The 14,440-nt window shown below is 40.6% G+C and overlaps 1 protein-coding gene across 4 annotated transcripts; it reads left to right on the top strand.

Moving 5' to 3' along the window:
• On the top strand, positions 175–12,570 carry TXNDC9 (thioredoxin domain containing 9). 4 transcript variants are annotated; one of them, XM_003124892.4, is made up of 5 exons: positions 175–338; positions 2,050–2,268; positions 4,686–4,804; positions 8,382–8,636; positions 11,742–12,570. In XM_003124892.4, the coding sequence occupies exons 2-5, from the start codon at positions 2,080–2,082 to the stop codon at positions 11,857–11,859; spliced, it is 681 nt and encodes a 226-aa protein (XP_003124940.1). In that variant the 5' UTR covers positions 175–338; positions 2,050–2,079; the 3' UTR covers positions 11,860–12,570. The 4 variants fall into 4 exon arrangements, 3 of the variants coding, with proteins under 3 accessions (XP_003124940.1, XP_013851420.1, XP_005662437.1); XM_013995966.2 differs by having other exon boundaries at positions 176–320; XR_001307597.2 differs by having other exon boundaries at positions 178–338; positions 2,050–2,306.

The raw sequence follows: 14,440 nt of genomic DNA on the forward strand, positions 1-14,440 counted from the left end.
CAGGATGAGCACTATGTAACTACAACCTCCGGCATACTTTGCTCTCTCGCAGCTGGAGTGTTTACCCGAGGCTGGAACACCTCGGTTCCCGGCGGCTGGGGCAGGGAGGGTGGGGAAGGAGCGCCTGCGCAGAAGGGCTCACCTCACACCTCCCCCCCCCCAGCCCCCGCAACTTCCTGGGGCTTCGGAGATTGTATCGCGTGAGAGTCACAGCCAATGAAGAGGCGGAAGTGACGACTCTTCGCTGCCACCCGCAGCTGCTACGAGGCTGCATCCTGAGTGGATTGCTCTTCTGCCCCGCCAGGTTCTTCATTTCTCAGGTATCGCCGAGAGATCAGGTGAGGCAGAGGGTGGTTGTGAAAAGACCAGCTACGCATGCTGGGGCTAATGGGCACCCAGCTGCTAGGCATCCGGCCGGGGCGGGGGAGGGGCGCGGCTCAGACGCAGGTGTCCGCGCCGCGGAGGCTGCTTAGGCGCATGCGCCCCGGGAGGCATTGAAGTCGGGGCGACCTGAATTCTGCCCTCATCTGTTCCTGGAGGCGCCGGGAGTGGCCAGGATACTTTGGGGAAGTGTCTGGCTTGCAGTGAAGGGTGAGGCCCCAAGGTTGTTTCGGCGGTACACGGGCGAGGGGGACGGGGGGGGAAATCAAGGAAGTGGTTAGGTGATTTGAGGACAAGTGCCTGCCCCTCATTCAGTTGAACTGAAAAAAGAATCAGAAGCTTCTGGTTTCTAGAATTAAGAATGAAGTTGTTAGGATCACTGCACCATCTGCTTTCCACCCTTTCTGAATGCGGTGTCCACCTCCACCCGGCCCCAGAACAGCTCTTGTTTATTGATTCTGCATCCAGTTATCGCAAATTCTGAGCTCAGCCTATAAAACTTCGGCGATGAGCATCCTCTAGAACCCTGGTAATAACAGGTTCTGACAATCAAGTCAACGTTTAGAATCTAGATTTCTGCCTCATCCGCCCCATATGGAGAGTCACAGCCTTGTGTTTTTCTCTGGAGGTAGGGAGAGTGACATAAATTTTATGTATTTGAAAAACAACTTCTTTAAAATTTTATAGCATTAATGTGGATCTTAGATTTTGGTTTTTTAAACCCAGAAATACTTCTAAACTTAACGGTAATTTGAACAAAAGCTAGGCACATGTTCCTTCAACCATTGACAAATGTTTTTTGAGCACCTGTAGTATTCAAGCACAGCTAGCTCCAGGAATACAAGATGAAATGAAGGGCATTTTTTCAGCTTTTTTCATGTAAAAAAGTGGAATCAGAAGTGAGGATTGCAGGGAGCGCCTGTTGTGGTGCAGCTGAAACAAATCTGAATAGGAACCATGAGGTTCAATCCCTGGCCTTATTCAGTGGGTTAAGCATCTTGCATTGCCGCAAGCTGTGGTGTAGGTCGCAGACAAGGCTCGGATCTGTCATGGCTGTGGCTGTGTCATAGGCTGGCAGCTGTAGCTTCAGTTCGACCTCTAGCCTGGGAACCTCCATATGCCACAGGTTTGGCCCTAAAAAGCAAAAAAAAAAAAAAAGAAGAAGAAGAAGAAAAAGAAGCTGGGCGGATGAGTTTGTTCCGATTCTTGAAAGTGCTTCAGTAGTAGATGCAAATATTTCATAGTTAATTGAGATGCAACAGTCTCTAATAGGTAAATTATAAATTGAATTCTGTGGTAATAACCCAAGGATACACATAAAATCACCATCTGATTATTGCTGGTAAAAAAAATAAAATTATTTTAAAATATGTAATTGAGAGAGTTCCTGTAACCTATTGAAATTTTAAAACTTATTTAAATAAAAATTTTTGGAGTTCCCTGGTGGCTTAGCAGTTAAGGACCTGGTATTGTCACTGCTGTGATATGGGTTCACTCCCTAGCCCATGCTGCAGATGTGGCCAAAAAATTTAAAGAATTCTTAATGTGAAGTGTTTGGTTGTCAGCAGAACACTATGTGGACTACAAATTTTAAACTTGCTGGCATCTTTGAAACTAAGAGAAAATGTGATCTTTTTTTTTCTCTAACATTATAAACCTTCTCCCCAGCATCAAGGCTGAACTATACCATTTAGAAGAATGGAAGCGAATGCATCTGTTGACATGTTTTCAAAAGTCCTGGAGAACCAGTTGCTTCAGACGACCAAACTAGTGGAAGAACATTTGGATTCAGAAATTCAAAAGCTGGATCAGATGGATGAGGATGAATTGGAACGCCTCAAAGAAAAGAGACTTGAGGCACTAAGGAAGGCTCAACAGCAGAAACAAGTAACCTCTCTGCTCTGCTTTCTGAAATTGCTATAACAGTATGCTTCCAACAACTTATATATCCATGTACTGCAGTAGTCACATTTCAGTCCTCAATTGTAGGGTTTTTTGACCTCAAAGAACCTATTGCTGTTAAAAATTTGCCTGGTGGGGGGGGAGGAATAGATTTAAAGCTACATTCACAGTGGAAACGAATCCACCTAGGAACCATGAGGTTACGGGTTCAATCCTGGCCTGGCTCAGTGGGTTGAGGATCCAGCATTGCCATGAGCTATGGTGTAGATCACAGACACGGCTCAGATTCTGCGTTGCTGTGGCTCTGGCGTAGGCTGGCAGCAGTAGCTCCGATTAGACCCCTAAACTGGGAACCTTCATATGCCTCAGGTGTGGCCCTAAAAAAAACAAAAAGAGAAAAAAAAATCTATATTCAGAATTAGCCTGATTAGTATGTTAATCTACAGTCAAGTACTAGAAATACTTACCTAGGATAATTTTCTGAGCTCAGACGTGTGGATGAGGAAAAAATGAATGAGGAGGAACATGGGGAGCAGAGGGTTTGTGGTTTTCCCTTTCAGGTAGAGTAGTGATTTAGCAGTGCTCAAAGCAGGCACCTTAAGAGCTGGAAGACAATTTATTTTTGAAGGAATTATTTCAGGCATTTGCAATGTAACATTTAATTGTGTGACTGATTTATTAGAAAGAATGCATGCTAGGTCACAAAGAAAGGTGGCCACAGCCCTGTCCTTGTCAGCCTTTTAGAGGATGACTATGGAACAGACTCTGATCAAAACCAATCAGATTAAATTCTGTAAATTGAGTTTTGATCTTAATGTTTCCATTAGTTTATGTTACATTGAAGTACATTATCACCAGCTTTGGTTCCTCTCAACTGGCTGTGCCTAAAACATTAGCTTTTACTTTTCTAAAGAAACAGGAAGTTTTGTTTGTGCTGCTGAGCATCTGTTTGATGATGCTTACACTCTCATTGCTTAGAAGAATTGCTACAAAAAGGAATCTTACAGTGTGACTGAGTTCCAATTTTTATATCTCTAGTTTTCTAAAACACATGTGGTTTTGAAACCATATATCTATACGTATACATACACATACACACATATATTTACATATATACAGGGTTTTTTGTGTTTTTTTTTGTCTGCACTCTTGAATTAAAAATTCCCCAGCCAGGGATTGAGCGTGTACTACAGCAGTAACTCTAGCTTCTTTAATGACAATGCCAGATCCTTAACCCACACCACAAGAGAACTCCATGTATATATACAGTTTTAAAACCAGACTACTTCTCTCAATTTAATGCTAATAATGATTTAAGGTACTCTATGGTGAGGTTCTGCTACACCTCATTTCATGATTAAGTACTTTTGAATCTACCTGATTGGCAGTGAGAGGCATACATTTAATGAATTTGTGAACAGTTAACAATAGTCTGAATATTTTTAACTAAAAACAAGCAGAGGCAGGCAGTCTTTAGGGCTTTTCTAAATTAACACACAAATCATTTTAACATAAATCTGCCCTAGAGTAACCCAGAGGGTCTTATTTAGAGCTTTCATTGCACTTCAGTAGGTGTTTTTTTATTAAAATGTTTTCTGAGGAAGTAGGCAAGAAGGCTTAATGGTTTTTATAGATACTCTTTCTGCAAGAGTGGTGTAGATTGCATAGTAATTTTGATTTTCTAATCCTTGAGGTATTGAGGAAATCAGTATATTTCCTGGTAGGGATCGAACCCGTGTCCTCATGGATGCTAGTCAGTTCGTTAACCGCCACAACGGGACCTCCCCAAGCAATATTTTTTAGAGCTTTGTAGGAACTTGGATCAAATGCTTCTGATTTTAGTAGTTTTAAGCAAAAAGAAATTAAATAGATCTTTACTAAGTCTCTGTTTTTATAGAGTCTAAATTTTTATTTATTTATTTATTTATTGCTTTTCAGGGCTGCACCCGCAGCACATGGAGGTTCCCAGGCTAGGGGCTGAATCGGAGTTACAGCTGCCAGCCTACACCACAGCTCACAGCAAACGCCGGATCCTTAACCCTCTGAGAGAGGCCAGGGATGGAACCCGCAACCTCATGGTTCCTAGTCGGATTTGTTTCTGCTGTGCCATGACAGGAACTCCCTAAATTTTTATTTTTGAAGTTCTAAGAAAATCTATGGTTTAAGTTACCAAGAAAGATAATTGTCTCAAATCCGAGCCAGGCTGTGGAGCTTGCCATTGCCCACAGGCTATTTGTGCACTAACACTAGAAACCTAGGAAAAGTAAATCACTAGAAGGAATTCATTTCCCTCGAAGATAAAGCCAACTTGACTACAAAGTATTATGGTGATTTGGACATAAAGTGTTAAGTGATATTAAAAGAGATATTTCAAAAGTGTATTTCCCTTTTCTCCAAATTAGGAATGGCTTTCAAAAGGACATGGGGAATACAGAGAAATTCCCAGTGAGAGAGACTTTTTCCAGGAAGTCAAAGAGAGTAAAAAAGTGGTCTGCCATTTCTACAGAGACTCCACATTCAGGTAACTTCGTTTCTTTCCATCAGTGACTGTTTTTGGATAAGATGAGATTGTTGGATAGAGATAACTGACCTAGTAGAGAAATTAAGAAAAATAGAAAGGGGATTACTTCCTAAGTTGTTTCTCTGTACTAGAAGTGTATATATTAAAGTTAAGCAGTCATTAAAGGCTTAACTTAGGAGTTCCCATCATGACTTAGTGGTTAATGAATCCAACTAGGAATCATGAGGTTGCGGGTTTGATCCCTGGCCTTGCTCAGTGGGTTAAGGATCCGGTATTGCCATGAGCTCTGGTGTAGGTCGCAGACGTGGCTCAGATCCCGAATTGCTGTGGCTCTGGCATAGGCCGGCGGCTACAGCTCAGATTTGACCCCTAGCCTGGGAACCTCCATATGCTGTGGGAGTGGCCCTAGAAATGGCAAAAAGACAAAAAAAAAAAAGTTTAACTTAAAAACCAGTAGCATATGAAAGTATAAATTATTGGTGATTAGCATTTCCATAGAAGTGGCTATTTTCACTATATTTTTACTAGCTAACTTTAAAGACATCTTAGGAGTTCCCATCAAGACTCAGCAGAAGCGAATCTGACTAGGAACCATGAGGTTGCAGGTTTGATCCCTGGCTTTGCTCAGTGGGTTAAGGATCCGGTGTTGCCATGAGCTGTGGTGTAGGTCACAGATGCAGTTCGGATCTGGCATTGCTGTGGCTGTGGTGTTGACCAGCAGCTACAGCTCCAATTAGACCCCTAGCCTGGGACCCTCCATATGCCCTAAAAAGACAAAAAAATAAATAAATAAATAAAGACATCTTAAAAATGTGGTTAAATTTTCAGTCAATGCCACAAGAATTCTGCTTTTGTCCCTACTCTTATGATATAGCCACAGTGTTGGATTTGGGCCAACACCTTGAACACCAACCTGAAAGTCAGTTACTTCTCAGCTGGCAGTTCATGGGGAGGTAGTGGCTTGACCAAGCCTCTCACCAGAAGCATAGTTGGGACCGCCAAGCTTGGATGCAAGGAGAAGCTCAAGTCTGCCAACCTCTCTTTGGAGGCAGCTCTCTCATAAAGTGAAAATAGCTCCAGAAGAGGTTGTATCTTAAAGGACTCAAGCCTTTTGTTGTATTTATTTTTTTCCTGGCCATACCCTCAGCATATAGAAGTTCCCAGGCCAGGGGTTGAATCCAAGCCACAGCACTGATTTTTAACCCACTGCACCCAGCTGGGGATCGCCTCGAGCCTTTTTTTTAGCCCCCAAATGTGATTAGTTGCCAACATTTTTAATGTTGGCAACTAGTTGAATTTTAGATATATATTTTTTTAAATCAGATAATTGATGGCTGACCTAGGATTGTTTGAGGACAATTTGCAGATCCTGAATGGCTCCTTGTCCCCTTAGACAGGTGCTCATATACAGAGTCTCTGTTCTTCACTCTGCTGTCTCCGCCTGACCCGCTTCTCTCATTTCCATAGCCTGCTTGGCTCTGGTCTTTGCCTCATCACCCAACAATGTGGTTATTCCTTAACACCTTTCAGGGACTGATTGTAGGATTTACTGACTAAGAAAATACAATTAAAGAAAATACTGAGAGGGTGCAATGTTCTCTAAAAGGAAAGTGGGAAAAGGATTAGGAAGGTAAAAAGACATCAAAAAACCTATCTGCCATTGTGGTCCACGGTCACCTCCCACTTCACATTCCTAAGGTGCCAAGCTCAGTCATGTGATGAGGTAATAAGTTATCCATATAAGATTGATATTATTTCTTATTATTAGCTGACTTTGCCCACTGGGTTGTTAGTTTTGTGCAGGCAGAGAGTATGCCTTTGTATTGTGGCCATCCGTGCTCCAGGTTCCCAGCCACAGAGCAGCAGTGGCTACACACAGTAGGTGCTCACTAAACATACTTGATGGATGTATAGACATCACAGCACCAGGAATACTTACCTTAAAACTGAAAAGTCAAGATTTAAATGAGGTGATAGGTAGAGAGGCAGATAGCAGAGGTTGTAGCCCATGACAGGCTAGATGCTTCATATTGTATAAAATCCTGGAGCATTCACAATCACCTTTTGGGGTAAGTGGGTAAAATGCCTATGCTTCACGTGTGGACACCAAGATTTGGAGAGATTAAGTGACTTACCTGATGTCACTCAGCTACTAAATGATAAAAGAGGATTTGAACCCAGATTTTAAGCCTAATGCTATTTTGACTACACCATGACTCCTACTTCAGGATTTTTAAAAATTGGATTAGTTGACAAATGATGCATAGACCTGTTTAAAATACATTCCATATTGATCTGGTAAAACGACAAAGTTGATTTATGTACAAAGTTTCAAAAACATATTTCTCATAATGTTTTATCACTTGTTTGGAGCTTCATTGAAAAACCACTTATTACATTGACAACTATGTCTAATACTCATGTTGCAACAGAACAAAGGGTGGGGGAAAAAATGTAATGTATACATGTAAGGATAACCTGACCCCCTTGCTGTACAGTGGGAAAATAAAAATAAAAAAAAAAAACACTTATTAATTTGTTCTCTCCTACCATTTTTCACTAAAATCTCATGGCTGCCCTGTGGGTGATACATAAAAAGAATCACTCAGAAGAAAAGTGATGAGGCATCAAAGGTATAATAAACTCATTGGACCCAAGCCTAACTCAAAAAACTACACCAGAAAGTACCCAAGGTTGTTCCCTGATGGCCTAGTGGTTGAGGATCCAGTGTGGTCACTGCTGGGGCACAGACTCCACCCCTGGCCCCGGGAATTTCCTTATGACACAGGAGCACCCCAAAAAAAATTACCCAGAAAACCTGCTATTAAAATCAGCCATGGGGCTTTTGGTGCCTTAGTCGTAGAAAGCAGTAGTTCTCAAACTTTATTGGGCATGAGAATCACTGCCTGTTTCTCAGTTGACCACCAGAGCATTTATTCATCTGAAAGCTGATTGTAATAATCACCTCTGGGTAAGAACGGCTCAAAAAGATGATTGTGGTAGTCTGTTTGCATAAACCCTAGAGGGAAGACCAGTTTAAAATATAAAGAAAATGTCACTTTCCATTTTCCTTTTCAGGTGGCTTATTTAATAAAACTTACTGCTAGTAATTTTCATTTCCTCAGACCCATAGTGACCCTATCTGCAGCCCTTAACCTTAATACGCTTTTTTGCTAAGCAAGATTCCTTCTTAGTGACACCATTCATCCCTTCTTAGTGACCTCAAATATGGTACTGTATGTACATTTCTAATTCTGAGAAGTGTCTTCTGAGTTCAGCCAAGTTCAGATATGTCACCCTGTATGAGATACCAGGAGACACACATAGGAGAAATGATAATTTTTGTTCTTAACCATGAACGTGATAACCTTTTGAACCACGTAGGCACATGTAGACTATTAATGCTGGATTGTGAGGCATCTTACCGATGAAATGAGGTCATTTGACACCAAGGATAGGTTGGCTGGAGAAATTACAGAACTCGGAAAAACTAAAGAAAATTAGATGTGCCTTAAAGATAATTATTTTAAAAAAGAAATCAGTTTTAGCTTTTGATTTTCTGTGTGTTTTTTTACAGGTGTAAAATACTAGACAGACATTTGGCAATACTGTCCAAGAAACATCTTGAGACCAAATTTTTGAAGCTGAATGTGGAAAAAGCACCTTTCCTTTGTGAGAGACTTCGTATCAAAGTCATCCCCACACTAGCCCTGGTGAAAGATGGAAAAACACAAGATTTTGTTGTTGGATTCTCTGACTTAGGAAATACAGATGATTTCACCACAGAAACTTTAGAATGGAGGCTGGGTTGTTCTGATATTCTCAATTACAGGTAAATGAGCACACTATCAGTTCATTTTAATTCACATCTTCAGGTGATATTTTTAGAGAATTTTTTTTATGGTAACATTTATTTTATGGAATGAAGATCTTTTGAGCTGAGAGGTAGAAAAACCATCACAAAGGAAAAGCATATTTCTTTAAGTATACATTATACATGGACATGATCTTACAGCAAAATCAGAGTCATAGATAAAATTGAGTCATGGAATACACTTAGCTGTAAAAGTTTTCAAACTCACAGATCCTATGGAATGTAATTCTGTATTAATCTGGAAACCCAAAAACCCAAAATGATACTCCAGAAGAATTGACTCCTGATTTAAACCAGATTACGCAAATTAATAATGACTTGCTTTTTAAACACTAGATTCTTAATGTAGATGTTCCTGTACCACTTGTAGAATCTGATAAAATATATAAAATTTCATTTCTTTGCTTAGCTTAAATTACTATGGGGAACAGTCACAAGCTGAAAATAATCTAAAATCCAATTTGCATTTTCTTATTTATTTATTTATTTTTTGTCTTTTTGCCTTTTCTAGGGCCACTCCTATGGCATATGGAGGTTCCCAGGCTAGGAGTCTAATCGGAGCTGCAGCTACCAGCCTATGCCAGAGCCACAGCAACGCGGGATCCAAGCCTCGTCAGCAACTTACACCACAGCTCACAGCAACACCAGATCCTTAACCCACTGAGCAAGGCCATGGATCAAACCCTCAACCTCATGGTTCCTAGTCGGATTCGTTAACCACTGAGCCACAATGGGAACTCCCCAACTTGTATTTTCCACTCTTCTCTATGTCCACTTCTCTAGACACATAATTTGTCTTAATTCCACAAAATAGAGCATATCATCTTACCTTTGTGTTTATTTTCGATTTGCAGAAATAACGTAAAATCTTCCAGTTATTCCAGTCATTGGGGCTTTCAATAAGTAGAAAAACCTCTCATCTTTTTACTTCCTTCCTTCTTTTATTCTGACTCTCTCCTACACATGCATAAATCACTCCTACATAATGGAAGTTGATTTTGGAGTTTAGGTTTTATTTTCTTAATGTGAAATAACATGTTAAAATTTTTTGTTTGCTTTTTTGCTATTTCAGAGCCACACCCACTGCCTATGGAAGTTCCCAGGCTAGGGGTCAAATTGGAGCTGTAGCTGCTGGCCTACACCACGGCCACAACTCGGGATCCAAGCCGCATGTGTGGCCTACACCACAGCTCCCAGCAACACTGGATCCTTAACCCACTGCTCGAGGCCAGGGATCAAACCTGCATGCTCATGGATCCTAGTTGGGTTCGTTAACTGCTGAGCCACAAAGAGAACACCAGTAAATTTTTGAAATGATTTCTAACTTTAAACAAGTTGAAAACTAGTACAAAGAATTCTCGTGTCATTCACTCATATTCCTCAATTTTCAACATTTTATATTTGCTTTATCATTTTCTTTCTAGGTATGTAAACTTTTTTTCAGAACCATTTGATTGGGTGTTATAGATCATCCCTTTCTGTGTGCATTTCTTAAGAATAGGAACATTTTTCGATAATCACAGTGCAAGGATTAAAACAGGAAATATGTAGTTTACAGACTTGATTCAAATTCCACCACTGCCCCAATAATGTCCTCCTTATTGAAAAAAAAGTGGGTTTCATGTACTTGGTATGTGTTTTTAGTTTCCATTAACCTGAACCTGTTACCTTCCTTTGTTCTTCAATACCTTAACAATTTTTGAAGAGTATAAGCTAGTTATTTTATAAAGCATCCCCCAATTTGGGTTCATCTAATGTTTCCAAATTTTGCATGTTTTCCACTCGAAATGTGGAGGTGATGTGTTCTTCCTTCTCCGTGCCTCGCAGGAGACAAATGGTGGTTTCTCTTATTTCTGGTGGTGATAACTGAGCACTGATTAACCAGTTGTCTGCCAAGCCAACTGGAAGACCTTTTCCAGACCATTAATTTACTTTTTCATTTATTTGTATTAGAATGGGCTGTGGATATTTTATTCAGTGGGCTGTAGTCTGTTACACTTATTATTTACATTGAAGCTCAGATGTGGCCAGTGAGAGCCCTTTTCGTACTTACTGGCTTCTGTGTCCTTTTATCATGTCCCCATGTTCTTGGAGCCCTTTGTTTCTGGTGTAGGGAGATCTTCCAGGGCCCTCAGGCTGTGCTCTCCATAGGAACTGGCTGTTTCTCCAAAAAGCCATGGTTCCTTTCAGTGGCAAATGCTAGTTCAAAACCAAGACCTAGATGCTAGGAGTATTTCCAGGGATTTTTGAAATACCTGTTTTTCAAGCATCATTGAAAAGAGTTCCATACTAATTCTGGGTTAATAGTAGTGAATACTGTGAGTTTTGTTAATGTCCGTAGAGATCTAAACATTAAAAGGTGTTAAACAGAATCAAGCCAGTCATGACAGGCTATCAGAAAGAAAGCAGGATTTTCCTTTGTCATTCTCAACAGTGACAGGAATCTAATACATATTCATCACACCCAAATAGATGAAAATAACTGATTTGCTGTTATGCACCAAATTCTGTTGGTGCATCTTGTGAAATGTTAACCAGTAATTAATGAAAAGAAAACAAAACAGGGAGTTCTTGTCATGGCAAAGCAGAAAACGAATCTGACTAGGAACCATGAGGTTGCAGGTTCTATCCCTGGCCTTGCTCAGTGGGTTAAGGATCTGGTGTTGCTGTGAGCTGTGGTGTAGGTCGCAGACGTGGCTCGGATCTGGCGTTGCTGTGGCTATGGCATAGGCTGGTGGCTACAGCTCTGATTAGACCCCTAGCCTGGGAACTTCCATGTGCCTCAGGTATGGCCCTAGAAAGACAAAAAGACAAAAAAAAAAAAAAAAAAGAAAAAAAGAAAACTAAACATTGATCAAAAGCATTTAGTTGTACAGTGTGAGGTTTAAAACTATTAACCATCAGTATAAATAATATACTTCTTCCTTGACACCAACATTTTAAAGAAAATTTTACTCCATTCTACATGTTACAATGAGGAAGGATAGATTTTTGTCCAATTTAGTATACCAACTGTACTAAATCATAGAGAGTAAGTCCTTTTCCAATTTGCTTTCTTTTTAGTGGGAATTTAATGGAACCACCATTTCAGAGCCAGAAGAAATTTGGAACAAACTTCACAAAGCTGGAAAAGAAAACTATTCGAGGAAAGAAATATGATTCAGACTCTGATGATGATTAGAAATCAGTTTTAATTCTTTGTAAATCTACCTTTTATTTCTCCTTCTTCAGAATGAGATGTATTTTCTAAATTCTGTTGACTTCAGTACACTGGTCTTCTAATGGTCATATTCTAGAGTTTTAGGCAGTTGCATCGCACTGAAAGACATCTTTAATATTTTCTGTGTGGAGGCTCATGTTTAAGGTGAGGAAAACTTCTGAGTTCTAAAATTATCTGAAAAAGGTCTGGATTCTCTATTTTTGAGATTGGTTTTATCATGATATGATTCTTACATTTTTATACCATTCTCAATTGTGTTTTTAATCTACTAGATTAGAAATAGAATGCAGCAAACTCTTCTAGGACTAATTCTTACACGGCATTATTTACATTACACAAGAGGTCAAGTAACATTTACTGGTGTAAAAGACTGCACTCGTAAATGAATTAGAAACACTCTTCACTTCTGCAATATATTTAACTATTAAAGAACTGTTTATTTATTCTGTATGCTGCATGGTGTTGTTGAATCAACTAATGGCAGCAGATAGCTTTGTCAGGTTGTGAACATATTGCCTTACTTAAAGGGTCTTGATTGCTTGTATTTTAAGACATGCATTAAACAAGAAACATTTTTTGAATGGCATCACGAGGAGAACTACAGACCCCTAAGAGAAACAACCATAACTTGTAAATATTTTTTAAAAAATTAAAGTCTGTAAATTGTCAAAAGAACATACAGCAAACTAGAACATATATCCAAGAAAACACTAAATCTCGGAAAGAATAGTCAGTCTTCATGGTATTTGAACCATGACCCTGCACCCTTCCTCCTCATCTCCCAGTCTTAGCATACAGTTTATCTCTAGGAAGAGCAGACCCCTCTGGCATCTCTCATTCCCCCAAGCTCTATGTGGCAGGAGCTCTATTCTAAGCAATACAGCAAAGACTCCTGGAACGTCCTTCCTCCACCCAGTGCCCACTTGTAGCACAGAATATCCACCCCAGGCACACCCAGCACACTGTTTTCTAATCACTGTTGCCCCAGCTTACTCATAAACTAAAGCAATAGTGATTAGGGTGGAGGTTCCATGCAAGGAGGGGGCAGACAGAGAAGATCAGGGGCTACCATCCACCACTCTACCTACAGACCACAGGCATCACTCTGAGAAAAGCAGGAAGGGAGGAGCACAGAGGTTCTGCCCAGTGGAAGAAGCCAGCTGCACAAGCAGCTTCCCTAGCATTCCCGAAAGTGACCGACTTTAGAACAGTGAGAGAAGCTGAAGCCTGAGGGCGCTGCTATAGACAATGGAGATTTGAGGTGGGGTGGAGGAAGAGAAGTGAGGAGACTGGCATCTCCATGATACCAGCAAGCCACACAGAAGACCAATGAGGATAGCAGCATGAAAGAGGCAGCTCAGAGTAGTCTAGGCTTAGAACAAGCCTCAAAGACTACAAGAACCTGAACTGGATCAGACCGTGTGGCAAATTATGTCCCAAGGCATTGTCAATTAATAGAGAAGTCCACTAGCAGCTAGTGGATATTAATAGCAGGGTGTGATAGCAATAGAAGCAGACCAACATACAAGGCGCTCAGGGAAAACTGCTGTTCTTGGGATTGTGAAGAGTAAGGACAACTTCATACATCCAGGCTGTATACTCTGCAGAGGAATATCAGAGGCTGTACAGTTCAGGGTAAGTGAACTTAACCAAAATGGTCCATGTAAGACACTAAACAAGTAAATGAGTCCTGGGGGAGAGGAGAGCATTGGTCTCTAGAACTGCTGTAGTATCTAAAAAGTCCAGGTTTTTTTTTTTTGTTTTTTGTTTTTTTTAGGTCTTTTTGCCTTTTTTAGGGCCGCACCTGCAGCATTTGGAGGTTCCCAGGCTAGGGGTTGAATCGGAGCTGTAGCCACCAGCCTGCACCAGAGCTACGGCAACGCCAGATCGAGCTGTGTCTGCAACCTACACCGCAGCTCACAGCAACACCAGATCCTTAACCCACTGAGCAAGGCCAGGGATCAAACCTGCAATCTCATGGTTCCTAGTCGGATTCGTTAACCACTGAGCCATGACGGGAACTCCCTAAAAAGTCCAGTTTTGAACACAACAAAGAAGATCTGCAAAGAAACAGGGAAGTGTGACCCATACGTGGAGAGGGGGGGAACAATCCCAAAAAATTGCTCTTGAGTGGGCCCAGATATTGGAAACAGACAGAAATTGCAAAGCAGCTAGTAAATTGTATAAATTAAAAAAAAAAAAATACTAAAAGCATCCTGGAAGTGAAGGTATGGTAATAGTCCACTGAATGAAGAATATTAGCAGAGATAGGAATTAACCAAATGAAGATCTCTGTACTTAAAAGGACAATAACTGCAATGAAAGGCTCATCAGAGGAACTCAACAGAAGCTTGGAGCTTGCAGTGAAGAATCAGCAAATACAGGATTAACCAATACAGATAATGCAATCAGGAGAACAGGAAGGATAAAAGAATAACAAACAGCTTCAGAGAAATAGGGACCATCAACATGTGTATAATGGAAGTGTCAAAAGTAGAGGAGAAAGAAGACAGTTGGAAAATTAGTAGAAGAAATAATGCCT

Source organism: Sus scrofa, chromosome 3 (assembly GCF_000003025.6).
Source record: "Sus scrofa isolate TJ Tabasco breed Duroc chromosome 3, Sscrofa11.1, whole genome shotgun sequence".
NCBI classification, from domain to species: Eukaryota; Metazoa; Chordata; class Mammalia; order Artiodactyla; family Suidae; genus Sus; species Sus scrofa.